Genomic DNA, 27,589 nt, shown 5'->3' with positions numbered 1-27,589 from the left:
CCAGGCTGGACAGAGCCTTGGGCGACATAGTTTAGTGTGTGGTGTCCCTGCTCATGGCAGGGGGGTTGGAACTAGATGATCTTAAGGTCCTTTCCAACCCTAACTATTCTATGATTCTATGATAAAGCACTGACATGTAACTCAGTCTCTCCAGCTCTCTGTTATGCTCTCCTGTCTCATGTTAAACTGTGTTTTTTGACCTTTAGCTACAGGGCTCGAGGGAGCAATTAGTAGCTTGTGCTATGTGATAGCAAATGATGTGGGAGGAAATGCAGTGTGCCCACTTTATCCTGACCTTATCTGTTTGGGGTGTATCGAGGGGGCTTTTATGGAGGATTCCCACTAGTGATCTAAGTCTGCCTTGACTTCCCCCTGGCACAGCAGCCAAGCTCAGTGAAACTAAAAGGCTAATTGGATGGGCTACATTTTTTCCTTCTGTTTTATTAAAAAAAAAAAAATAAAAAAAAAATAGTGGGCAGAACAAATACGTGCAAAGAAAATAATCACCAGGCTAAAATTGCGGAGGATGACTGTTGGTACAGCCGTAGATGTCCAGCACTTTTCATTATGAACAGTTTATGTTTTCTGTTTCTCATTATCGGATTGAAATTCCCTACATGAGTGTCAATGTGAAAAGAAGCATGGATGAAATAAAAACCTTTCAAACCCTATAAAAACCACCATCCAGAGCCAGACAGGAGTCCTTTCCTAATGAATGAAAATGAAAGCTTAGATTCTGTTACTGAGTCACTGGAATATGAAAGCAGAATCTAACTCAAAACCAAACCAGTTGCCTAAAATAATAGGCTGTATTATTCCGATTTTTTGATAGATAATTTCTCTGCCCATATGTTACATTTTTACTGCACTAAAAATTTTCCTCTCATAGGCACTGCCCAAAAGCCTCCAGCTTCTGGTGCAATCTAGAGAAGTTTTTCTGACAGGAGATTGTAGAATTTGGCCTTTGGTAGCAAAGCTGGGCTTTACTACATTTTGCACTTGCCATAGGAAAAATGTTTTGAGTATTTTGTCATCTCAGCTTTAAAACCACATGCTGATGTGATTATTCTATGGCACACATTCTGTAATTGTTTGTGCTTATGGCTTTTAATAGAGTGAGTTCAAGTTTTCCGAAACTATTTTGGGTTACCTCAAAGTGATGGCTAGTATGGAAGGATGTCAGAAGTGTAGAAGCCATTACTTTAAAGTGAATAAAATTAAAAAAAAAACCAAAATGAATGCATCAGGTACAATTTTTGCATGCAAAAAGATAAAGGAAAGTGTCAAGTCCAAACTTCTCTTCCTTTTTCTTCAAATGCAGTCAAAATAGAGTTCACCCAGCAACACAGATAGAGTTAATGAACACCTAATATTGGGTACTTCGTGACATTAGAAGCAGACACATAAAAAGCTGGACCTGCAGGTTTTGTAAACACTGTGTTTGTCAGCGTATTTTTGCAACTGCTAGTTGTAAGTGACAGAACTTGCCTAACCAGTTTTATGTACACATAACTCAGATGATCACCAACCATTGAGATAAAGGGATGCTTCTGGAGAGGGAGAGCTGAACATAATACGTCTTCTAGTTGAGTACTAAATCTGAGAGAGACACATTCTGTTCTCATAAACTGAAGCTGGGTACCTCCCTAAAAAAATAGTTTTCAGATGAGCGATTGCGTACGTAAATGTAACAAAGCAAATCTGAAAGTCCAGCTTTCCTGTTTTGAAACCTGATTTTTTTAGAAGTTAGTTTTCTTTTCTGACAAAAGCTGATGCTTTTAAGTAAAAACATCAGAAATACGTTTAGGGAATGTAAGTGAAATATGTTTGTTTGGTTATTTTAAACAGAAATAAGGGAAAAGTGACTGTATGCTCCCTCCATGGTTCAGCAACAGCTTTACAGTTAGCACCAGCAATTACTGACCACAGAGTAATACCTGTGAAAGAAAGTTATAAGCATTTTCAAAATTACTACTACCTTAGCAATAACTATAGGTCTTTCTGCCATACATTTGCACAATAGAATGGAAAAATTTCAAAGTTGGAAACTATTATTTTCTCATTGAGAAGATACTACCTTCAAATAAATATATTACACAGTTCATTTAAAAAATCCTTGCTGCTTAAATACTGTAGTGAAGCTTCTGGCTTTAGCATCAATATTCACTGGCAATAATAGTTATTCACTGGCAGTATTCTGAAGGCTTCCGTCTCTACATTTTCTCCCAAAATGCAGGACAAACCCTGAGACAGTTCTTTGTCTTAATTTACTGGAATGAGAACTGAAGAAGGAATTCAAGAATGGGTTCTAAAAACCAGAAAATAGTTTGTAGAATGCAGTAAAATCTCATTAATTTCATCTTCATGGCTGATGAAGATTGACTTTAAAGAATGTGATTGCAGTGTTAGTGAAGTCTGCAGCAACTTACTTCAGCAGGGCCAGGATTTTACTCTGTTTTTATTTGGAGTTTCGTAATTGACTCAGACATTGCGCTTCTGCTCTCAAATATTCACACTGTTCTATTTGGTAATGACTATAAAGTTAGATCAAGATAGGAATTATAATAAAATTAAGTGCTTACATTAGGGAATGTAAATGTCATAAATGCATATTTTCAGTAAGTGGGATTTAATATGCAGCATTTCTTGTAACAGGTCACTCATTGGAAAAGCAGTGTCTCTAAGGGTGTTGCATGTAGTTTCCAAGAACTGGTAAAAGTAGTAGGATAGGAAAGGTACCACCTTTTCTTCATGAGTTTTTTCACTGTGTTGCTCATTACCCTGTAAACTTGCCATTAATTGAGATGGAAGATAGTTTATTGTGTAACATCAGTTGAGAAATAATTTGTCCTGAATTTCTATTGATTTTCCTAGGATAATTTGGTTTGACATGTATCACAGCCTGACACTTCTTGTCTGCTAGACCACGATAAAATCCGAGTAACTCAAGTGTATTATTTCCTTAAAGTAAAGGATTTTTTAGAAGGACAATAAATACTTTAATAAAAGGTTTTGCTTTTGGGGATTTTCAAAAGGTTAACAAGATTTATATTGTGGGATGTTTTTGCATGAAGCTATGAATCACTCCATGATGGCTCTTATTACTTAGAAGCGTATTTTTAAATATGCAGTTAAAAATATCACACTTGGTAAGTTCTAGGTTACAGACATTCTGGTTTAATTTTAACTTTTTTGTTTTAAACTTTGATGTTTTAAAAAGTGCTTTCAAAAAGTCCTATATAAATGCAAAAGTTTCAAGAGGCAGGGAGTCTGTATAACATTTTGTAACAGTCCAATTTTTTATGCAATTCTTTAATAATGTGTCGGGGGTTTCTTTCCCATCATAGAGTAGAGGAAGAGGCTCTAAGGAGTGTTCTTTTCTGTAGGATGAACATGAAGACCTTATGTCACTGTGTTCCTAAAGGTGTTTAAGTTTGGTATTTACAACTCATGGATGCCCGCTACATTTTTCAGAGAAGATACACACATTTCAAAACAAGCAAAAAGATCTGGTTAGATTTCACAAAGAGCAGAGAAAACAAACACATATTTTTTTTAGATCTGCAACATCTGCTAGCCGTTTTCTTAAGCATGTTTCATTATGTTAGTGCTGATATTTTTTCTTTTCTATGTTTTTTGTCAATAATCCATCAGTGTCCTGTCTGTAGTAATTTTATTTTAACCAGAGGTGCTTCTTTTTGTTAACTCATCTTTCTGAAATTTATTTCTAATGGAAACAGACTGTTGTGCTTGAGATTTTGAGTATCGTTCTCAGACTGTGCATCACTGTTTCACTGCTGCCATTACTTAGGAGGAGTTCATAGTGTTGTCAGTATCAGACACAAAGGGGCAAAACCCTTTTAAAACAGTTAATTAAAAAAACCCAAAATGTCCCTGTGTTTTTTCTATGTCTTCTCCACTAGCCTACAAAATGCTTGCCTTTGCTGTGCTTGCTGCAGGAGTTGCAGCCTGACATTTTATGGTCTTCATATGCCTGGCCACAGACTGCTTATGGCTTTATTGGAGAGCAATGAACTTACCCTACTTGTCCTTCATATACAGTCCTATATGTAGAAAGCTCTATGATTTATTTTATGCCAAATACAAAGCTGTCATTGAACTATAGGAAAGCTACTATCTAGTCAGGCATTTTCCAGTTACTTCCATATAGACAAAGAACCTTTTATATTCCCTAAATCCATTTCTGATAATGTTCTTTAAAAGCATCAGATTTGCTACAGTGGTTATCATAAAAGAAGCCAGATGTTTAAGGATATATTTAAAGGTTGCAAAACCGGGAGGCCAGACTTTCAGATCTGCTTTGTTCTGTATGTGGTCACGTGTCTGAAAACTGTTCAGACCTGTACAAAGCTTCAGTTTATTTCAAGTTTTAAAGAATTGTTACATCCCAGGTTGTCTGTCTTTCTGAAGAAGCCTTTGACTCCATTATTTGGGCAAATTTTATTTGCTTGTTTATTGTTTCTTGTATTTCACAAATATATCTGTCAAGATTGCTAGTTTTAATACCTGTTTTTCTACCTGGCCATTGCTCAAACTTCAGTCCTTGAACAGGAGGTGTTATTTCAAGATACTGGATAGCTCTTTAAGCAGTTCTAGAACTAAAATTGCTTTAATTGTTTAATCATCTTGAAAAAACAAAGAGCTTTAATTATGTGCAGGTATCCCCAGGATTTGCTGTTAGTAAATGGTGGCCAAATATACTGTCCATTCCATAGTGGAGAGGGGTGGAAGGGTCTAATGAGGGATGACCATGTGAACAGATTTGATTGCTCATGGCAAAAGCAGTACTCAGAATCAGGATTTTACAAAATGGTGGTAGTGATTTGAAGTGATTCATGGAAGTGATCTGAGTGTTTTCCCAAATGGTTTCACTGTAACTTACATGTTTTTAATGATCTATTTTATGGTATTTTGATCCTTAATCTGGAAATGGCTTCTCACTTTTATTGGAGAACTTTCCAAGGCATTAAAAGAATTACCTAACACAATATGAAAAGATAAAAATCTATTAACATTTCCATATTCACACAGGCAGTAGACTGCAAGCTGAGTCCTGGAGAGGTGGATCACTCTCTGTTGAGCGTCAAATTAATCTTGGTTTAAAGCAAACAGAGGGAGGTGGTTCTGCACATTAGAGACTGATATTGGAACTCCTTGCCAAGAGGTGGTGTGAATGCAAGAAGTGTACACAAGAGGAGACCAGGCTGCACTTCAGAAGGAGCTCCTTTGGTATTACTACAGTTTAGATAGGCTACATGGGCTCAGGCAATCCCTTCGGCTGAGAAGTAGCTGGGGATTGGGACACTATATTGGTGGGAATTTTCTTATATGTTGTCTTTGCTCTTACTCTTCCCCGAGTATCCACTTGTGGCTCCTGTTGGAGAATAGTAACCAGGCGAGCCTTGGGGTTTGAACAGAGCTGCAGTGCTCGGGTATACCTTGGTCTCAGAAAAACTCCCTCCCGCGTGTTGTACAGAACTATGAGAGGGTCATCTGTATTCAGCATCTACGTGACTGTCTGGTTAACATCACCTTTCTAGTTCCATTGTGTAACCCGGTATCTTCTGTGGTGATCTTACTGGGATCTTTGGTCACTCATTTCTTTCAATATTTTTATTGTATCTGTAGCTGTCACAAGATTCCATATTTGAGTGTGCAAGTCCTGTTCATTTTTCTAAGGAAAGGTTTTCAGATAGCTCTTTACCTACCAAAACCCAGAACCATTTTCTTCTCTGGGCTCAGAATCTACCTCTGGTTACCTTACAGATGAGCTGTCATGTTCTTCTGGATATTCTTTTCCTCTGATTAATCTTATGTTTAGAAATCTGAGCATAATGTCAAAGCCAGGTTCTTGATGAGATAATTATATGTCTGTTATTACTTTAATAGGTAATAGAAATTCAGCATGTTTTTAAAAAGCAATTACACTGGTTCACATTGAGGTGCTCATTAAGATATCTGGTGACAAGAACAAGGATAAAGCTATTACACTGTGTATTACAAGTTTCTTAATGTTACCTTTTCTTACGCCTTAAAAACTCTTTAAAAAGTTTAATATAATATCTGGGAAATCTTTTGTGATGGTGTAATCTCGGTTCAGAAGATTGAAAATACTGAAATTTAGTTTATAATGAAGGCCATATTCTAAAATGTAACATTTAAATATTTTATAATATTGCCACTATTGAAGTAACAGTACAACAGTCCTGGATTAAATACTCTTGGCTCTGTTTTCCACAAGCATACACATAAACATATGCTTGTAAGACACTGGAAACAACCTAGTGGTTTCAGTAGACATCACTAGTTCCACTCACTAGAGTCCCTTTCTCTCACTGTACAATTTTTTCTTACAGTCCCTGTCATTTTTACATTTTAGAATTAAGAAAACCAACCACATGTTCTCAAAGGATTTATTTATCACATTACACAGATGAAGAGTTTGCATATTTATGAAGAAGAATCTGGCTAGTCTGTATTATCTGTGCTCCATCCAGCTTATTCAAGAATCGCATGAACCTAGTGTAAAAGTTGAGAAACTATTGTGAAGTGTTTCCCTTTTTGATAAGGAAGAACAAGAATAAAATGCTATGGTGTTATTTGGAAGAAAAGGGAAGAAAGGGAAAGGAGAAGGGAGAAGGGGACAAGGAGAGGAGAAGCAAAATAGAGAAAATAAAATGCTGTGAACTGACTGCAACATAAATGAAATTTTAGTTGTAGTGTTAACAGAACAGTTATTCTCAGCACAAACACACATAAAAACTTTACATGCTTTTACTTATAGTTACTTTGTGTGCTTTAAAATGCTTGTACAAAACAGGAATACAGTTTTAATTTTGCTGGGGAGACATCCTTTAATTGCAGCTTGCTTGTTTTTCCTGAAGTCATTAAGTAAAAATCAACTAGTGTTATTGGACTGGGTCCATACAAGCTAGGCTGCTTGATCAACTTACAGTGCACCCCTCAGTCCTAATCCTGATTACATTTGCCTTAGTTGATCTCTCTGAAGCCAACCCACTTCAATGTCCTTAGATGCTTGCATACTTAAATGTCTAAAAAAAACCCAGTAAGGTGCTGTTGCCCTTACTTCTATGTTTTCAGTAAACTTCAAATATGAGTAGTGGCAAAACTTAGATATAAAGTTTTGCAATCAAGTATGTTAATGACAAATCAGAGACTACTAATCCATTCACCTACTGCTGCTGTTTTGATTAGCTACAAGTTGAAATTCATAAAGGCTGTGAGCAGTTTGGCAATGTTAAATAACTTTTGAACTGTTGACTGCTCAGGTGCCAGCTATTGCTATGATGTGCTGCTTGTGTATCTATGAAATCACTTGATGGTTCCTTTACTTATGTCGACAAAAAGAGCTCTAGGCCCTTCTTATTAGTTCCTCTTCACTCTGAAAAAGGGCCTGTGGTTTTAGTCGTGATTCATCCCAGTAGGCTGTACTGCTTTCTGCTTTTATTATGGCTATTTTAGCAGTAGCTAGAGGGAGAGAGATGCTTCTCTTACAATTAGGGAGCTCAGACAAAATTATATTACCATCCTTTATCAAGGGGTTGGGTTTGACAAAACCAAGAGCAGATGCAGGACATTTAAACTGCATTCTCTGCTGGGAGAAAAGAAAAAAAAAAGGGAAGAAAAAAGCTTTTAAAAAATTCAGGCAAGATATTTTAGACAAAATGAGTAGAATAAATAATTTAGAACTGTAGTGAAACTGTAATTTAACATTTTAATAAGCTGAATGGTAATTTAGCACATACATATCTTCTGTGCCACAGTATAGGAAGTATAAGAAAAGATGATAAAATATAGGGCCCCTCAGTGGTAGGTCCTTACAACTTAACCCTCATCTAGCAAAATTTGAATGTAAAGTAACTGAAGGGAATTTGTGAAATAAAGTGGAAGCTTGTAAAATTAAATAAGCAGTATCTAACATAGGAGTCAAAAGAGTGAGAAAAATTTTGGAGGGAACTAAAAAGGAAAAGAGGATAAAGCAGCTTGATGTTGGTTTAGCCTTTGTAAAGTGTGCCTGGGCAAATTCCAAATGATGGAAGCTATAATAGAATCAGTTTCTTCTCATAGTTTAAATGAGTCTAAATCATATTTTAAAATCCTACAGATGCTTTGCAAATGCAGAAATTGGAAAGTATGGTTTTAACTTTATTTTTTAAGTTAAGGAGGGGTTTAGATTTCCGTGCTGAAGTTAAAAATCTGTAAGCCTTATGTGACATCCTCTCTGAACGAAAGTTTTACCATTATGGCGAGTGTATGTGTTTTAATTAAATAGCAAGGTCAGTGGTCTGCTCAAGAAAGCAACAAAGCATAGAAATACCTATTTATGAGTAAATTATAGAAATGCCTTTATTTTATTTTTTCTGTATATATTGTACATGCCTGACTCTCACATTTACATAAATGTGCAAGATTATCTGTGCAGGGAGATAACTAGAATATGAAAGAAGATGAGAGAGAATAGCCTCGTACTGAAGGGTATGTTATCTAAGGTTATACAAAGACTAGTGGAAGAGAGGGTTATAGTGCACAGTTCCTCCCCTTGCCAAGAAGAGTGAAGTGGCCAGGTTCGGTTCAGATCTTACAGGGAAGTTCTGTGCAGCTCCCAGAGTGTCTTACCAGAACAATCCAGTCTCTGAGATAAAATTTATTATGAAGTCTAGAAGATACAAAAGTGTTCAATTTATAGGGGGCAGGGGGAAGGTTTATATTCTGTTCTTTCTGTTTTAAAAAATCGCCCAGTATTTTCTGGCTTGCTTTCACTATTCTATTTTAAATCTGATTATCCTCCTACAAGTGATAGTGTCTTGTCATATTACCTGCATTTAAGAGCTAGTTTTTAATTTAAAGTTTTTAAAAATCAAGTCTGTACTAAGAGCAGATAAAGCCAGAAGTAGGTAAGTGCAAATTCTGTAGTTAACTTACCTGCTCTATGCATTGAAGTCTGTGATGCCACATTATTAATGTCCAGCTGAGATACAGTGTTATCTCCAACTGAGATACAGCTGAGATAGAAGGAAAGGACTTCAAATGTCAGATGAGCTTACACTCCCAGCAGGAAAAAAAAAAACGGTATGCATTTACATTTAAAATTAAATAAGACATTGGGGAAATCTATATATACTATCAGGGATTAACACAGGATATCAGTATTTAATACCACATTTAAGCCTGCTGAATATGTCCTATATTGGCAATGTTCCACTTGAGAGTACTCTTAAGGCAAAACTTTCAGGAGCAGCAATAGCATGATACATCTGGTAATTGAAATCCAAAGTTATTTTTAATAATTTTTATCAGGAAATTACTTACTTAGTGTGCACTCATTTACTAATATGTATATGGATTACTTTAGCCAGTGAAATATATGTCAAATTAACTCTTAGGTCCCTTAAAATAGCAGAATCTTACTATGATTAAAACCACAGTGCATGTTGGTCATCACATGTCTGGAATTTGCTATTTTCTATATGCAAGTTAGAAAGCTATTTTGTATTTTTAGTTTTGATGCACATAATACGTAAAAAATAATTGGTTTAAATGTGGAATATCATCTCTGATGTGTCATTTCTATTGAATTTAGTTTTGCAACTCAAAAATAGAAAATGGGCTATATTTAGTCCTACAGATATATCAACTAGTGGTATCTCATTTTCTATATCAAACAATAAATAAATTTGCTTAATCGTTATGACGAATTAGATCAAATTATGCAGCTTAAGTATTGTTCATTATTTACCCTGGACCCAAGTGTACATGCTTCTGTGATAAAATTAGTGTCTCTGATACTCCACTGTGACCACAACTAGAGGAAGGCAGTAGGTAGCAAAAGTGGAACTGCTAAGCATGCCCACATAAGAGTGTCACACTTAGGTAACAGAGTGTCCCTCAGGTCAGCCTATGATAAGAGCAAAGTCAAACAAGGCTGAATCCTTGATGTTTTGTGTTTTAAGTATCTGAAAATTGTTCACGACCAGCCTCGACCTACAAGACCTCAAATGATCATATGAGCAAGGCAATAAATTGGGGGTAACTTGCCCTGAGGCCCATGTTGTAGTTGTGATGTTGAGAAAGTTACATCTAGCGTTTGCCTGTCCACATAGATCTGCCTTCTTGTTCAGGCTTCACAGACGAGGGAATTTTCTGTTTACTTGTACCGAAGGGGAGCTATGGTGGCTGAATGGGCATGGCTGAAAGGCTCTGCATCGCATCAGTGCGGTCAAGTGGAGATGCACGGGAATACCACAGCATCAGGAGAGCTGGGGAACCACTTGCTTTCCAAAACTCCACACCTGAGCAAGATTTTAGCAATGCCAACAGTGTGTAGCCCAGCAGTATTTGCCAAACATCCAGGACATGGCCTCTTGTCGTGGGACAAACTGATTCACCTTCCCGACAGAGATCAGAAATGGAATGTAGTGGGATTAGCAGAAAGCCATTTGTGTAGGAAAAGGCACTCTAAAAAAAATGATATCCAGAGGAATGGACAGCAGCTTTCGCAATGTCTCCATGCTTCAACCTGGACTAGCACAGTTTTACAGCCAGGCCATACAAAAGCAAACTTTCAAGTCATGCCAAGTGCCCAAGAATACCAAAGAGAAGAGAAAAAGTGTAAAGGTAACTGGCATATTATGCAGAGTACAGCAAATTCTGTATTAAAAACAAATGAAACAGGTTGTTATATCTTTGGTTATGGCCAAGGATTTGATGATTGGTAAAAGCATTATTATGTGGGGAGTGTTTTCTTATTACCAATTATTTTAATTTTATTAATTTTTTTCAGCAGGGTTAATTGTGATTTTTTGTATTCCTTTTTATTCAGTTTAATAGTTTTGCGAAGAGCCCCGATGACAATGTGATGATTACTTTGAGATTTTCTGTGTGATACCCAATATAAAATAGCTACCTATTCCTTTAGTCTTTTAAAAATGTATTTGTCTCACTATAGTCTTGATAAGCCAGTCAAAAATATTTTTTGAACCTGGTCTTTTTAAATAAAGCATATCCTTAATACATTAAGAATGCAAAGGCAAACGAAAGCATTCTTTTACTGCTTTCAGAGTGTTCAGCTTTCAGCTGTGACTGTCTTGTTTGCCTTTTCTTCTTTATTATTAACTGTGCCCAAAGCCTCAGTAAGTGCACATAGAGAACTTAAATAAATGGAACTTCTTGTTATGAATCTTCGCCTTATTAGTCAGGAACCATTTTCTTTCAGGTAGCTTTTTTTGTTCACATTGAAGGAATTCCTTTTAAGAATCACAGTTGCTTAGGTATTAGCACAAATTTAGTGCTTAAGCTATTTTTATTCCTTTTTAAACTGGGATAAATAGTTCTTCATTGTTCTTTGCCTAAAAAATAATTAGTGCATATTATGAGAGAGGGATTACAAATTGTTTTCTTTTACTTAAGTCTTACGTCACTCCAGGAAGAAAGATTACAGTGTCAGGCAGGATATCACCTCATGAAAAAGTTAAACTGGTCTAAGTACCTGATTTCTTTAGATTTAGTTGCTCTTTACCTCAGAATGCCTCTGTGCTAACAGATGTCAGGTGTTGATCGCTTTAGCCTCTTACTAAGGGCTGTCAGGAGGTGGCCAAACCCAGACAGTCCCACCCAAGAGTCTGTTGTGTCAAGATTATGTTGTGTCAAGCAAAATTAGGTAGCTTTCTGCTCGCTTTTATTTTTGAACAAATACAACTTTTTACCTTGAGGTTTTCATGTGGAGTTGGGGTAGGGAATGGCTCAGGAAAGGTACATGTTGTAAGTATTAACAGTTACTTTCTCAAGAGATAAGCCATGTAATTAACTGATGTCTGCTAACAGGGTCTTCCAGTTATGATATATGGGGAGGCTTAACAAATTGGGTTGTCTGGGTCACAGGTCTATAATTACTCTTAGCAATATTTTCTCAGAGACCATCTTAAATGTTGTAAAACACTATTCAAGGATTTTGTTAGCCAGTTCGTTGGCAAACCTCTCAAGGAACAAATGCTTTCTGACAGGACTCTGTGCTACCTACATGTGTTGTGAATAGTGTAAGGAGCTAGTGCAAGAAAAAGCAAGCACGAACCCTGGAAGAGTCCTGATCATGAAACAGCAACCTCCATTCTCTTTTAACCAAATTTATTCAAGGTGTCAAATATTTTGAGGGATAACTGGATTTGTAGTGAATCTGAACATTTAAGTATAAACTATGACATTCTTTGTTATCCAAACAGACTAATGAGTTTGAAGTGTTTCAATAAAAGGCACATCACACGCTGGCATTTTATGAGTCATATACAAATTTAGTGGCATGTCATAACTGAGGTACAGCAGGTTTTGTGAGAGAAACAGTTTTAGAGAAAGAACTAATTTAATACCTGTTGAGAAAATACGTGTGCTATTATGTAAGTAAGATTTTCTTCAAGTTTAAACCAAGGGCAGCTAGTTTGAAACTTGCTGCATCTGTTGCAAATGCAAAGAAATGATTTTGTGGCAGAAAACTTGAGCTCTTTTTAACTCAACTCTATCGCCTGCTATAATAAATATAGTATAGACAAAATGACAATTTTTAATGTCTTTGATTGCACTGAGACTTACTCCAGGAACTGTCAAATGTTATTGTAACTGTACAGCACTAGAATTCCATAATTCTACATGCTTTATGATGTAGTTACAAGTAGAGTTTTAAAAGTAAGATAAATACTACATAGAATTAATTTTCTATTCTTGCAAGTGCTCAGTATTATTTTGGAATCTGATGTTTGAGGTTTTCATAGTTCAACAGTAAGTCTGCATAGTAATAATTTTAAGGGACCATTTTGAGTCTCCTGTCATAGTATGCAGAGTGAATGAATAAGGTAGTGCAAATATATATATTAAAGAAAGCTAGTAACTAATCATGTGGGCACTGAGCTAGCCGATTTGACAAATGATGTGTGTTGCAAAAGGCACATTAGTACTTCTGCTCAAAAGCTGTTATGGTTTTCAGTATATTTTCTTTATGATACAAAATGACAGGGACTATATGGGATGTGCCCCATGTCCTGAAACTGCAGATATGTGTTCTCCTTTAAGGGCACTGATCTAATTTTTTTCCCCCTATAACCTTCATCAGAGGTGGCTGAGAGAATGCATTTAACAAGAAAATCTGTAAACAGGAAATATAACAGTTATTTTGTCACATATAAAAATATGTATTATAAAGCTAGGAGCTGATAATACAAATGTGCGTAACTGTTAAGAGTTTATAAAGGTATATTTAATCCCTGCGACCTACATGTTCAGTGTACAAAACTTTTTGGTCAAATGCTGGATTTTTATTCCTCTGTGTGCATAACACGTGAACACAACCAACTCAAGATCCTTCCCTTTGGTCCTTCAGAAGCAGCACCCTGCCCTCACTAATTTGATTGCTGTGCAATACCTCCCATGTATTGCAACTGCTGAAGCTTTTAGAAATGGCACACAGGGACACTAACCATAGCATTGAGACAGCCAGGACTGTAGACCAGGGGTGCACAGCTTGGAAACTGTCAGGAGAATACGACTCCTGAAGGTAATACCCCAACTGCACATTCATGCAGATAGCAGAAGTACTCAACAGACTGGATTGTGCTAAATGACACTTCTTTTGTGTGTGTTGGGGCTCTGCATTGGTTGGAGTATACCATCAGGAGAATAATCCACAGGAATATTGTCTTGCCTTAACATTTCTGTGGGTTCATTTTGGTGTATTTTGTAATGGATAGAGATTGTAAGTGCCAAGAGAAGTGCAGCTTAGTAGGGTGCTTGATTGTTCATAATCAAAAGCTTTTAGTTAGGATTTTTAAATCAGGAGTTGATGGAGAGCTGCATGGTCTTGCATAAGGCAGTCTCTCCTGCAGACATCTCCTTTCAGGCATTATCAGCATGACTTCTGCCCACCCAGTGTAACATCACTGACTGCACTACACTTACTTCTGATTTACAACAGGGTGAGTATTTCACAACCTTTGGGGCATTCTAGACATATTCAGGAAGTATTTCTGCCTTCTTAAATACAATGAACTGACACCTTGCATTGTGAAGGGTTCAAACTTTGGATCCTCTTCTGCTGCAGTATCAAAGTTTCTGTTTTATCGTTGGCCTTTTGGCTCACACCAGAGGTTTTATTCTGCTAGTGATTAATTTCCATGTGTTCACATAAGCAGACACTTGTGAACTAATAAAATTCCAAGTGTAATACTACATTGCTGAAGGCAATGAAAGGTCAGCATGACATGATTTAAAGACTAGTATTCAAATAAGAATACGAGACAAAGAAAGATATTCATATTATTTTTGACTCCACTTTTAGGCTTTTGATAAAGACCCTGTCTAACTGTCTTCTATCAGATGATTTAATTCAAAGCGATACGTGAAAGGGACCTGCAGGATTAGGTCCTAAGAAATTAAAATGAAAATCTTTTAGGAATATTTCAGTTTTAATAAGGTTGTTAAATCTTTGCAGTGTTTCTTGAACTGATTTGTTTCCAAGGGAACAACAATCTGCAGTGCTATAAGCCTCTTTAATGTTAGCACATTGCAGGTAAGGAACCTCTGTTCCCTGGCAGTGTTTATCATTCTTTTTTATTGTCAGAAAAGGTTCTCATCCATTTTGCCTTTTCTCCTCATTCTTCAGAGTTTTCTGTAATTTAATTTCCTTGCAGTATTACAGTAATTCCAACAAAAGTACATATGTCACTTTCTAAACATTATTGACATAGCAATAGAAAATAAGAAGTATTTGAGGGATTTATTTTGGAACAGAAAGTTAAGTTGTAGGCGTGCCATGTTGAGATACCAGATACCATATCCTCAGGTGTCAGCCTGGCTGGGATGGCTCCGTCTACACAGTGTCTCGATTCTGGTTTGGGGTGATTTTTTTCAGTAATAAATCTAAATCAAATTGGGGGAGGGAGAGAAGGGGGGAACAAGAGAAGAGAAAATTCATAGGAATTTTGACTGATCTGGCAAAATAAATCCACATGGGGAAAAATTCTGGGTGGTGTAAAACCACCAAGGTATTCTGCTCTGCTACCATGTAAAATACAGCCCCACCTCTGTGCAAGATCTCCTATCAATTCCAGTTAGCTGTACAGGAGATTGTTTTGTGGTAAATGACCAACCCACGTTTTGTACTCGGGGAATGTTTTCTTTCCGGGGAGCATGGAGAAGAAAGCTTCACAGGTTGTATGTGTTGCATTTGCAGGTACTACAGTGTTACCAACCTGTCACATAAATAGGTATGGTTTGGGGGTTTCTGTGTAAACAACTGCTGCAGAGTTTCTTAGGAAACACGGGTGTGTTCTATGAAGTGCTGAACATCCATTTGGGAAAAATCCGATCTTGCCTAAGACGTGCTTTTTGTCACAGACAAAATCACTGTTTGTAAAATCTAGATCATGGGCCTGAGCTAAAAATGAAAATTCACTTTATTGTGTGCTTTTTCACATGGTATTTCACAACGTTATTTGTTGAGTTAGATCTTTAGTAAAAACAGCATGGAGAATGAGAGTTCATTGGTGTTTTACTTCTGGGATTTCAGTCACTATTGGTGATCTTAATGAAGCAAAATATAAGTTTAAATTATCAGAGTTTTAGTAGAATAAGTTAATTTTGGAAGCAACTCCATTGGCTTCATTACAATCGATAGAGTTGATTCTGACTTATTGAATGTATTACTATTTTGTGAGCGAGTTAACAAGAGATGTGTGTTAAAGATGCTTCTTTTATAGTTAGAGAGGAAAAAAATAAAAGTCCAAGCATGAATTTTAACTTCTCTGATCTCAGAAGGCACTTATCCTGAACTCTGCTAGCCTGCACATTAGATACTAATTGGCAATGCTTCTTATTTAGATAGTTTAGTTACAGTTTTATGTTGGAAGGGAGAACATTTCTATGTCAGCTCTTTGCATTAGACAAACATTAAAAAATATTGGGTAGGGAGAAACATGTTCATGTCGTGCAGAGTTCTTACCTATTCCACTGAAAATTTGAGAAACATTTAGGTATACCTTCATCAACATTGTTTGATGTACACTTAAGATCCTAGAAGAAAAAGGGCCAACCTACATGGTAATTTTGGCAATCCTGTACATAGTTTAAAATGAGTGAAATAAGAAAGCTAAACCCTCATTATTAAATCAGTAATAATTCTACTTCCTAATAAGAACAGACATTAAAGAGGGATGCCATTTTGTTACTGACTTCACAGGTTTTACCCTATTTTAGCTGTGCTGTAAAGAAAAATCAGGTTTTGTCTAGTAAAAAAACAATAGCTGCTAATGTAAGTTAGAAATACAACCATTTCTTTTAGATCAAAAAGAATGCCTGTTTGAACAAAGTATATTAGTTTCTGGTGCATAAAGCAATTATAAGATCATATAGTTTTTGTTGCAGTGGTGTTGACATGTTTGTAGGTGAGCCAAAATGAGCAGAACCCCCTCTTACTCTACTCAGTCTGTTGTCAAAAAAGATACAGTTCTGAAAGTACTTCATTACTGAAACATAAAAGATAACAAGGCAAAACAGCAAAACAATTAGCTTATTGATAATATTTAAGCAGTGTTCTAAGTTACCCACCTGTTGAACTCAATAGAAATTATGTCCCCAAATCACTGAAGTTTAGAAAAGCTGCTTTCCCATAAATGCATTACCAGGCAGTGGGGAGGATTGTGTATGTGTGGAAGGCTGGGGAGATTCATGCATGTAATTCTGTAAAGCAAAATCAATAAAGCTGATGACAGATTAAGTTGCTAAATTTTGTAAAACTAGACTACTGCTCGGGTCATCAGCACAGCACTATTGGATTTTCTATGGTTTAATGCTGAAAAACAGGATTATTGATTTTAGGCTTTTCAGCGTATCCCCTCTGGGAGTTCTTAAGCAGTCTTTATAATGCTTCACACTTAAGTTGACAACTACAGTGACATAACTGTGTCCTCGCCTTAGTAATCATTTTCTAATCATATTGGAAAGGCTGGAAATGGTTTATAAAATGATTATTCCAGACAAACGGGGGAACAGGAGGGTTGTCGGGATGTCGTTTCTTTGTCTGGTGGTCATTGCTACCTGCCTACCATCTTCTCTTGGAATTAACTTACAGTCACAGATTAAGACCTTTGACTGTCATAAATCTGCTTCCCAATATGTTTGACTGGCAGGGGAGTTCACAAGCTGTCCCAATATAAATAGGATTTTAGCACATCAGGTGCTGCTCCAAAGTAAAACGGGCTGTTTTGCCGTCGACTTTGTTGGTGTATATTCATTGCTCCTCTCCCGTTCTATGTGTATGCATGCCTGCGTGTATATGCATGTGTGTGTGTACGTGAAGTAGAAGCTGAGATAGGGTAACAAAATGAACTACTGTATGCAAGAAATATATGAAGTGCACCCAGCTGCCGGTAGCAATTGCTACATGCAGTCCACTGATTATTGCACATATATCGAAGATAATCAGGGTTACAGCAGTTGTGATGCTCAGGTCCTGCACAGTAACAACATATATATGGAACAGGCCTGGGCGGTGAATCAGCCTTATACCTGTAGTTACCCTGGAAACGTGTTTAAAAGCGAGTACTCTGACATGGACATGGCCCTGAATCAGTACAACCAACCTGAATATTTCACAGAAGAAAAACCTACTTTTTCTCAAGTGCAGTCGCCATCGTACTCTCAGAAGAAAGGTAGGGGCAATTTATTTAAATAACAAACAAAATATAATCTCTGTTTTTGTTTTTGTTTTGCTTTAAACTTACAGTTGCATCACTTGGCTCAGATACATCTTTGGATGTGAAAGCTGCCTGTTCAAAATTGAAAGCAGCAGTAACATAGGTTGCTAGGTGATTGTAAGGTTTTTCTGTGAGCAATGAGGATTTCCAAGCACTTTTTCTTAATCTGTAAGAAATATTTGCAAATATATTGCTTGTTTTGTGCTTTCCGGGGCTATTAAGTTCATTTGCTATTCACCAATGAGCTAGGTAAGAAAGTTTCTCTTAGAAAATATCGTCATTATGTATTCTGCGTCTTAAAGCTGTGCTTCTGGTTACATACAATTTATGTGAGTCCTCATTATCAGCAAATGTGGACTGTGTGTACTGAGGAACTTGGGCAAAAATATTTTGAAAGTAGAACTGTAAATATGTATGGGAAAATTATTACATTTAGTAGTTATTGTCTTTTAAGTGAAAGCCATGTAGTTTCTGATTATGGAAAGAAAAAAAGACTGAAAACACAAGAACGTATCTATGCAAGAAAGGCTATTCTGCATCCAGAAAGTTGATGTATTTGTGAGAGACAATCAGAGTGCAATATCTGCTCCCTTCAGGTGAAATCATTGCCTGTTTTTAATGTTTATTCTTTTGCTTTCAAGTAAGCAAAGCAGACTCAAAAAAGAGCCCAAAATACCAACAAACACTTGGAAATGTTTTTGATGCTACTTGCTTTGAACTTAGACAAGCAAACTGATGTATACAAAGTATATGACCTCTGTGTTTCTTTAAAATCACATTATTAAAGGATAAAAATACAGAGTCTGTTGTACCAGCATGATGTCCTTTTTCTGTTAAGACTAGATTTTATGTATGCAGTTACCTAAAACGCAGGTGAATCTGATGTACCGAGGTAGACAGGGAAAACACCATTTACTACTTTCAAAGTGGCTTTGTAGTAAAAAGTAGGCTGATTAATCTTATTAACTATATGAAAAACTGCAATATTTTCTTTTATGTAGGCAATATTCATTTAGCACTTGGTGCAATAGATCTATTGCAGTAGAAATCTATGTTCGGTAGAAAAATGTCTGAATTTTGCTCTTTGAACATCACTGTACTTCATAGTAAAGGAAATGTTTTTTAAAATCCTATTCTAGGAAGCTAGCAGAACATGATCAAATTGTAGACTAAATGTAATTGTGGATAATGCCTGTTTTTGTGTTGTGGAACATTTTAAATGCTTTTTAAGGCTATTATCTGCTATTGGGTTTTAAGTAATGAATTTATAAGTCTTCATAGACTTTTCTCACGTCTTGTTTATGGTTAAAGAAAAATAACACTAAGGATTAATGTAGAGAAAATAAAGACTTATTATTGCAAAGTCAGTTAAGGAATAAATATTTCATAACGTTAAAGGTTATAAATAATAATTGATATACTGAGATCAGAGCTTTAATTAAGATATTTCAGGACTCAGACACCTGACATCTACTCTGTTTAAAGTTTTTGTACTTGTTTGATTGAAAGAATATGGAGTAGTTTTTAAAAGCTGCTTGTCTGCCCTTGTTTTCTACCACCTCAGTTTCACTAAGTAACGGCAGTGAATTTTGGTGGAAGCTGGCTCTCAAGCAGGCTTTTAATTGATCATTCACAGAGACTGAGCAATGTGCTCTGGGATTCTTTCAACCCGTAGAGCCTTATTACTGTGATAATGAATAAGAAGTTGCCTCCCTTCTGTCAAACCTTTGCAAATGCTGAGTTTGTTAAGCAGAAGGGATCTAAACTCTCTGGGACGTGCATCTTCCTTTTTTTTTCCCTAATTTCCATCTTTTAACCAAGCTATCCTGAAACTAACGAATCTTTTAATCCTGTCCTAAGAACAGAAGGCTCTACATAGGGCATGTGTGTCTGTATTGATCCAGAATTGATTTGGGGGGGGGGGAAGAGGGAGTTTGTTCGAGAAGCCTTAGTAATAGCCCATTAAAGCAAAATTAGGTCCCTAAGCAGGTGTTCATGAGGAGTCTTGATTATTGCAGTTGGTATTTCTGTTAGTTCTCTGAAATTTGTAGCAATCTCAGTAGTACGCTGTTCAAATCAGATTGTGCTTCGCAGCAGCACATGGAGTCTTTCCCTGTCCAAACTTTTACGAGTTATTAAATGGTTCAAATCTTTTTCCCTCCAGGCAGAAAAAAAAATCAACCTTTCGTATGCTGAAAAATATCTCCTTTAGGAAGTGGAGTTTAATTACTGCTCTATCTTTACGTCTTTAAACCTTCATCTTTTTATTCTTTAAAATAAGTCAGAAAATAACTTTAAAAAACAAGAACCAAAGACCCCAACAAAGTGGTACTGAAGGAAAAACTAAAGTACTTAGAAAGTGTGGCCAGTTATTCTAAAATATAGGGAAGCACTTAAGCTGCTCCATTACAGTACATTAAAAACTATTATTTCCTGATTAACTGTCACAAATTCTGATGAAATTGTAAAGGAAATTATAAAGGAAATTGTAAAGGAAAAAAACATGCTCCAGAAAATCAAGAGGTGGAGGTGCAGTTTTAGCTTTACATCTACTTGCTGCTCCTTTTCTCTCTTGTGCTGTAGTGTATGCTTTTAAAATGTAGTAGCACAATATTCGTGCAAGAGCTTACTGTTTTATTAAGCAAGCCCTTCTGGACCCGGTCCTACCGTAGGAGACAGGCAGCCAGATACACTTTGTTTTCTGTCGGGACTGTGAAATCTGATGAGCGGAACAGGGCTCATCACTGTGAGAATGAAGTGCTATTCCCAGTTCTGCCTCAGCTTAAACTGGAATATTTTTCCCCTTTTACGGTGCCACTGGTCATGGTGAGCTTGCAGCACTGCACACCGGATGGGTGATGCTCTGGGGGAGCCCATGCCACCCTGCCCTTGTGCCAAAGCTGAAGGTAGGCAGAAGCGTTCCTGGATCTCTTCATGCTGCCTGTACAGTGAGGAGGAGTACCCGGTGACAGGGTAAAGGTAGTGCAGCCTGAAAAGTACAAAAGAAATACGTACAGAGGTCCAGAAACCTCAGTATCTCTACGTTTGGTGTGCGCGCAGTGTTCTGGCCATTTGTATGATGTGAGAAATAGGTCTGCAAAGTTAAAACTTGGGTGATAGTTATCGTTCACTTCCCTTTGCAAAGTTATTTCCTGGACAGAGTTAACAAAGGATGCCCGTGGGTGTCTGTGAGGTTAGGCTTTAACTTCAGGCTCTGTGGGTGGACCAGAAGTAACCAGAGGCTGCCCCCCAAACCAAGGATTTGCAGAAGGGAATTCTTGAGTCGGGCTGTAACAGTGCCAGCCCCTCAGCTCTGTGGCTCACCTTGCTTCCCAGAAGCTGATTTTTAAGGGCTCTTGTTATGGTGGGAGAATGGGGCTTTAAAAGTTATTATCGTTGTTATTATTATGGTTGTAAAATAATAATGTATATAATAGTAATTGTCATTATTATTTCCCTTTATATTCTCAGGCAGTTTACGTGTGAGAATACGTACTGTATGAGTGCGAGAGTGTGGGACCGAATTAGTCCAAACTGAGTTCTTCGTCATGTGAAAACATTAGGGCATTTTCTGAATAGCTAAGAAAATGCAACATGGAGGTTATATCAGAATGTCTTCTCATCAGTGCAGGCAGTATGTGTGCATATAATCAATTTACAAACACACTGACAATTTGTTATCTTGGCCTTTGCAGCAGAGTGGCTCCCAGTATGTTAACAATTGTTTGGGCTTAAATTGTTTAATTTTGCTCTTGACCATCTGTCTAAGGAGATAGCACTGATCAGAAAAATCACGTCTTACTCAGCAAATCACTGGAATTATATGTTTCTTTTTAATAAAAATATCAGTGGAAAAAGAGTTTTCAACTCCTTTACTGTAACCTTTCCACAACCAAATGAAAGGTGGGAAAGTGAACTAAGTCATACTTTGCTTTTGCGTCAGTAGTAAAACTGATACTCAGTGAGGCTTAGATTTCTGAATAGGGAAGTTACGTGTGATACTGAGCAATGGTGTCTAAAAACCTTTAAGTAATTTGGGGGGAAATTTGGCAATGCAATAGTGCATTTTGTGCCTGTGGTTCACAGTGATGCAAGTACAGAAGTGATCACAGCAGTTTAAGTGATAACACAGTTTGGACTAAAATGTTTTCAGCACATCTGGACAAAACACACAACTGTTGATAAGGTTTCTGACCCAGCCCAAAGAACGGAGTTAGTACATAGAAAAGTCACTGAGGGAAAAGAGACTGTAAAATATTCCAGATTCTATCTTTACAGAATCTCTTGCCAAATTTCAGTAATTCCATAAATCAAAGAATGTCAGCAACGATTGAAATTGCAGACAAAAAAGCCAGTTAGCTAACAAGAAATGTGAGAATCTGTTTTAACAACATTCTCGGTGCTTCCGAGCAAAATGGAGAAATAAGCAACTTTTCTCAGTGGGAATAATTTAAAGGAAATGGGAAACAAGGATCAGTGTACAGCCTACCCTTTCAGATCAATATTGGTAATAGCACAAACAAGAATGGAGTGTGCTTTTTCACTCAGCTTTATGCATTCTCTGATAAACACTCAATTTAAGCTTTTTCAACACAAGGATGTATCTTGGATGATATCTGGATGGTTCTTGTAAATTTTTGTAATTTATAAAGAGTTACAAATGTGACTATGGAATCGGTAGAACAGCATATGAATTTTCTTTTCAGTTCTAACACAGCTGAGGATTCTCAAGGTAGTAATTAATTTCATCTTTTTCATTTTCATATTGCAGTGTCTAGTAAGTGAATATGAGCTTACTGGTAAATCCTAAACTCCTCATTTTAGTAAGTGGTCTCTAGTTATGCAAACCATACTAGATAGGGAAAAGAAAGATTTCAGGGAATATATTTAATACATGACTCTGCCAGTGTACAGTGAAAATCGAAATACTGAATAATGGTCTTAAAACACGAGTGTCCTTGTGCAGTAGCAAAAAATGGCTTTTTTCTGCTTGCACGGTCTAAGCCTATGGTGGATCAACAGCTAATAAGGAACATCTGGTATACAGACATCATTTGTTTGTGGTGTTGTCACTCATATCCCTGTTTGATATTCAAATATGGTTTGGGTCCTAGAATCTTTTTAAGGTGTGGTTTAATCCCTAAACCCAGTATTACATTATCTGTACAGACACAGACCCGGAGATGTAAAGTCTGTGCAATTATACTTGAACAAAACTGAAATTGGTTCTTTTCTCAAACGTGTTTGGGGATTTTTTTTTAATGTGTGCCAGGTATAGAGGAAAAAAAACAGTGTAATTTTTCAGGGGTTGTGTTCTTTTCAGTAGTTTTTCTTTACCTTGTTGCAGGAGAGGGGCAAGAATAGCCACCGAGTGTCTCATTTGTGTCCATCTGTTACATATAATGCTTTAAGGTATCATTCCTGCAAATGGTAATTTGTCAGTGTAGGCATACAGTATTAATGAAACAGAGTACCTTAGATGACTGCATAGGTTAGCAGATCTCATTCTGTCCTTACAGCTGCTGGGGCAAACTCATGGTGCATTTTCCTATCTAAGGGAATAATTTCTTTCCGTACCTCTACAATGCTAGTGTTACAATTTAAAAGATATTGTAAATCAACATCAAGATTGCTATAATGGATTATACAACGTATTATTCTAGACAGGGGGAACTGGTCTTGCTGAATACTTAGCTTTGCCAAGACAGTAAGATTAGGTGGCCGGGCAGGTGGGAGTCTGGGGAACAAAGGAGTTGCATTAGGCTGCAGGGAAAGCACTAAACATGGCAGGTCAAGGTCATTCACTGGTGTTCTCCACTCCAAGGTGGGCATGGGGATGCACAAGATCAAGTCATACATGATGGATTGTTAATTTTGAGGATCATACAGGATACACCATATGGTAGACTGTGAGGATGTTAGAATACAGCAGACAGAGGCTTGAAAGACTGAAAAATGATATTGGTTAGTATTGTACAGTTCAGTGAGATTGGTGATGCTTTTGAATGGTTCCTCATAGCTATTTACTCAGTAGGTTTTGACCAGTAAATACAGGATGAAATATGAACACCAGGAATAGAAACCTGCCCAGTGTTCCCATGAGATTTGTCATCAGACATTCTTCTTTTATAAGAGCACCTGCGCTGCTCTGTCCAGACAGCATCTGCTTCCTTCACAAAGGAGGGGGTTTTTTTTTGGTTCAGAGTTATTAAACACACAAGAGGCCAAAGTACTTGCTGATATGAGAAACAAGTCACTATTAGTCTGCCTCTCATGTTTTTTCCCCAAGTGCTGAAAGAGTGAGAGAAGTCTTCTGCTCTGCTTCTTCCTCAAACCATCCAACAGACAACTCTGCTGCCATCCATGGTTTACCCAAAAATCTCCATTACACTATTCATAGCTTCCATGCTGGTACCAAGTTTGGAAATTTTGCTGATACTGTTTCTGACTCTGAGTAGCAGCAGAAAGGCACTGAGGCACTTATCTGCACGTCTTACAAGTTAAATTGCATTGTATTTATAGAGGTCAGACTGGATCTTTGCAGCTACTAGAAATAATTTACAGTGGACATCGCAGTGTGTATGAACTGAATGTAAGTCCCATTATTCCTGTTGGCATGATGTCTGTCTGAATTATATATTTTTAGAATACTGCTGAAGGTCCAATTTTCCTTATTTCTAGCTGTTACTGACTCCGTTAGCTGTTGGAAGGAGGGTTAAAAAGATGTTTATTGCACACTTTTATTGCCAGTGATTTCTTGGGATAAGATTTTTTCTATCCATGTTTTCTGTCAAATCAGTAGAAGAGTTCAAGGTGTGTACTTACTTGTGACATGGGCACAATCCTGCAAAAGTGATGAACATAGTAATTAAGTATTTTAAATAGATGGCACTTAACATTTCTGATGCCGCAAAAGTGGGAATGAGGTTGCATATAAGGATGCCATTTTTAATTTCTTACTAGAAGTGCCTGTAGGAGATCTGTCTTTTCTGCCAGGTTGGAAACTGGTTCCTGGGTTGAATAAAGTCATGAAACTCCAAGGAGATGGACACCAGTGGTCACATGTACAAGCTACTCTACATATTAAAGAAGCAGCTTAGACAAGTGGTCTCCTGCTCCTCCAATAGAACAAAGCTGCCGTTACATGAGCAGTGCTAACCAGATTATATACTTAATGAAATATCAAGGCATTTAATTCACAAGTAATTCTTAAAGAAGCAAGCCAGGGATACTGAATTTTAGATGACATAGTCTATGCCACACTAAGTCTGTGTTTCATGAATAGCAGTAACTAGCAATAACAAGAAGCCATCAATCTTTATGAGAAATTCAGTGTAAAATCCCTTTGCTGCCTCTGCTGCCTCTTGTATCAGCTCCATGTTGCATGTGTTGCATGTGGAGAGGCAGGTGTGAGCAAAAGGGAGACAGGATGGAGATAATAGCCTCTGCTAATCCCCCACTGGCATAATGTCCATTAGGAGTCAGTGATGTAAATTAGAGTCGAAACCCTGCTGTCTGTCTTCCCTCAAGGTCACAGGACCAGCTCTGTCTTGTCCACCAGTCTTTATCCAAGCATAACTCGTTCATCATGGAGAAATGTAGCCTGAATGTAAATCTGATTTTTTACTGTATTATTGACTGATGTTATTCATCAGTAAGACCTCAGCTCATTCCCCCACTCTTCTTTCAGATGCCAGTAGGACTATTGGCAAACCTGAGATGCAGGGCATGGCTTCAGAGTCCTCCTGCTTCCCAGCATTGTGGAAAGACAGAACAGACTATGAGGGTGACCAACACTTGCACAGATTGCCCAGAAAAGTTGTGGAGACTTCATCCTTGGAGATACTCAAAAGCCATCAGAACGTGGTCCTGGGCAACTGGCAGTAGGTGGCCCTGCTTGAGAAGTGAGGTTGGACCAAATGACCTCCAGAGGTCCCTTCCAACCTCAGCCATTCTGGGTTTCTGTGAAATATTTACTACACTTTAATAGTCTTACATGGTTACACACATAGCTGCGCTTCCCTCTCTCCCCTCAAAATGAATCTGAGATCTCTGTGTTACATCTTTATACATATATTTTTCAGAAGGAAAAATTACGTACCATAACTCATGGGAACACTTATTTTGAATGGTTTGTAATTTACCCTGTTTGAAAGTTCTCTTTAGTTTAGAATTGTCTTTTGGTTGCCATCAGAATTGATTTGGGTTTTTGCTCAAATTGAAAATACATTTATGTTATCAAAACAAATGTCATTGTGGGGCAAGGATCAAGCACTGCCAATGCTTTTCATAGCAGTGATATGATACTTGATTTTACCTGTTGGGTGTCTGGTAAACCACTTTAGGAGAGAAAAGTCATTCTAACACATGCGCATACGCGCGCATACACACACGTATTGGTATCACCATGTATTTTGTCCTAAATCCAGGCTTTATTAAATGTTCCTGTGGAACACATCCAGGTCAGGTATGATCAGTACAGCTTGGGCTATCTGTTGTTGGTACTTCTCTCCTGTGGAGCTTTTTTTAAACTAACAATCCCTCAGTAAATATTTCTTACTACCAGGTCCGTAAGGCACCCTGCAACCGGGGATCTCATCTTCAGTGTACAAGTATATCTGTTTTTTTATGTGAAGCAGGAAAGAGAAATACCTAGTATGTTATTTGATCTTTTCACATCAAAGCCTTTGATGTAAAAATAAATACATTTGTTTTTCTGAGTTAGTATTTCACTCAGGAGAGAGCAATCATGTTCCAACTTCTCCCTCTTGACCAGTAGATGCTGAAACAGTCTGAAAAGTAGAAGGTACTCTAGACTCTGTTTAAGTAAATCTGTAACATAGTATGAGCTTTTTATTCAGGAAATTCAATGAGTTCAGAAGCATGGGGCTGGTAGACAAGATCTGCAGTGGTTTTTAATATAATGTATCAAATGTATCATGTAATTTTATATTGAGTTTACATGCCACATCCTCTTTTTCTTTACAGGGTATATACCCAGTTACTTAGACAAGGATGAGCTATGTGTAGTATGTGGAGACAAAGCCACCGGATATCATTATCGCTGCATCACTTGTGAAGGTTGCAAGGTAAATGGCACGGTGGGAAAGTGGGAATCAGAAATAGCTCTCCAGCTCCTCCATTATACAGACTTCCTGAACTGTGCTGTCATATAAAACAAAGACAGATTAGAAGCGAGTAAGAACATCCAGTACTGTTGATAAGCCGTATCTGGCTATGCTGCTGCATTTCATATACATAAGGAATATAGTTGATTTTTTGCAGTGTTTGCTTCTCAAAAGAAAACAAGAAATTTAGATTTATGCTGTTGCTGTTTTAACTGTTAGCTTTTACATTTCCATTGTTTAATATTTCTTTGGCCAGCATACATCCGCATACTCACAGCAGCTCCAGTGAAGCTGTTTATGCAATAGATTCTGCCTATGGCCATGAAGAGTCTGTAGTGATTAGCAGTGTTCCAGTGCCTTTCATCATCACTGTGAAGAAGCAAAAATCAAAGTCCCTTCCACATGCTCATAAAATGGTAACATCCATCACTTTGGGAAGCACTGACACCCAGTTAAAGCAGTTTCAAAAAGATTTTTACTTCTTTATCTTAAGCATATTGAAATGTGCATTCAGCCCTAAATGGCATCTCCAAAGCTACATGCAAAATTAAAAAAGAGATTGCATTGGGCAAGTAAATTAAAAAAAAAAAATGAGTAACACAATCAGGCACATCTTACATAATTTCACTGCTATAAACTGTTATAAATATGCCTGAATAGCTTGAGATCATGTAAGAAAACTATTCT

At 37.2% G+C, this 27,589-nt stretch overlaps 1 protein-coding gene across 2 annotated transcripts in view; it reads left to right on the top strand.

The window, feature by feature from the left end:
* Positions 1–27,589, top strand: part of LOC104404519 (thyroid hormone receptor beta) — a 44,313-nt gene that overhangs the window by 1,951 nt on the left and 14,773 nt on the right. Inside the window, exons 1-2 of one of the 2 annotated variants that reach the window (XM_010012966.1) lie at positions 17,383–17,729; positions 26,763–26,863. In XM_010012966.1, the coding sequence (XP_010011268.1) occupies positions 17,402–17,729; positions 26,763–26,863 (429 nt within the window). In that variant the 5' untranslated portion in view covers positions 17,383–17,401. Of the gene's footprint in view, positions 1–17,382; positions 17,730–26,762; positions 26,864–27,589 lie in introns of those variants that run through there. The other variant, XM_010012967.1, reaches the window with a different exon arrangement.

This window comes from Nestor notabilis, unplaced genomic scaffold (genome assembly GCF_000696875.1).
Source record: "Nestor notabilis isolate BGI_N333 unplaced genomic scaffold, ASM69687v1 scaffold10614, whole genome shotgun sequence".
NCBI classification, from domain to species: Eukaryota; Metazoa; Chordata; class Aves; order Psittaciformes; family Psittacidae; genus Nestor; species Nestor notabilis.
This window is presented reverse-complemented; position numbering and strand designations above follow the sequence as displayed.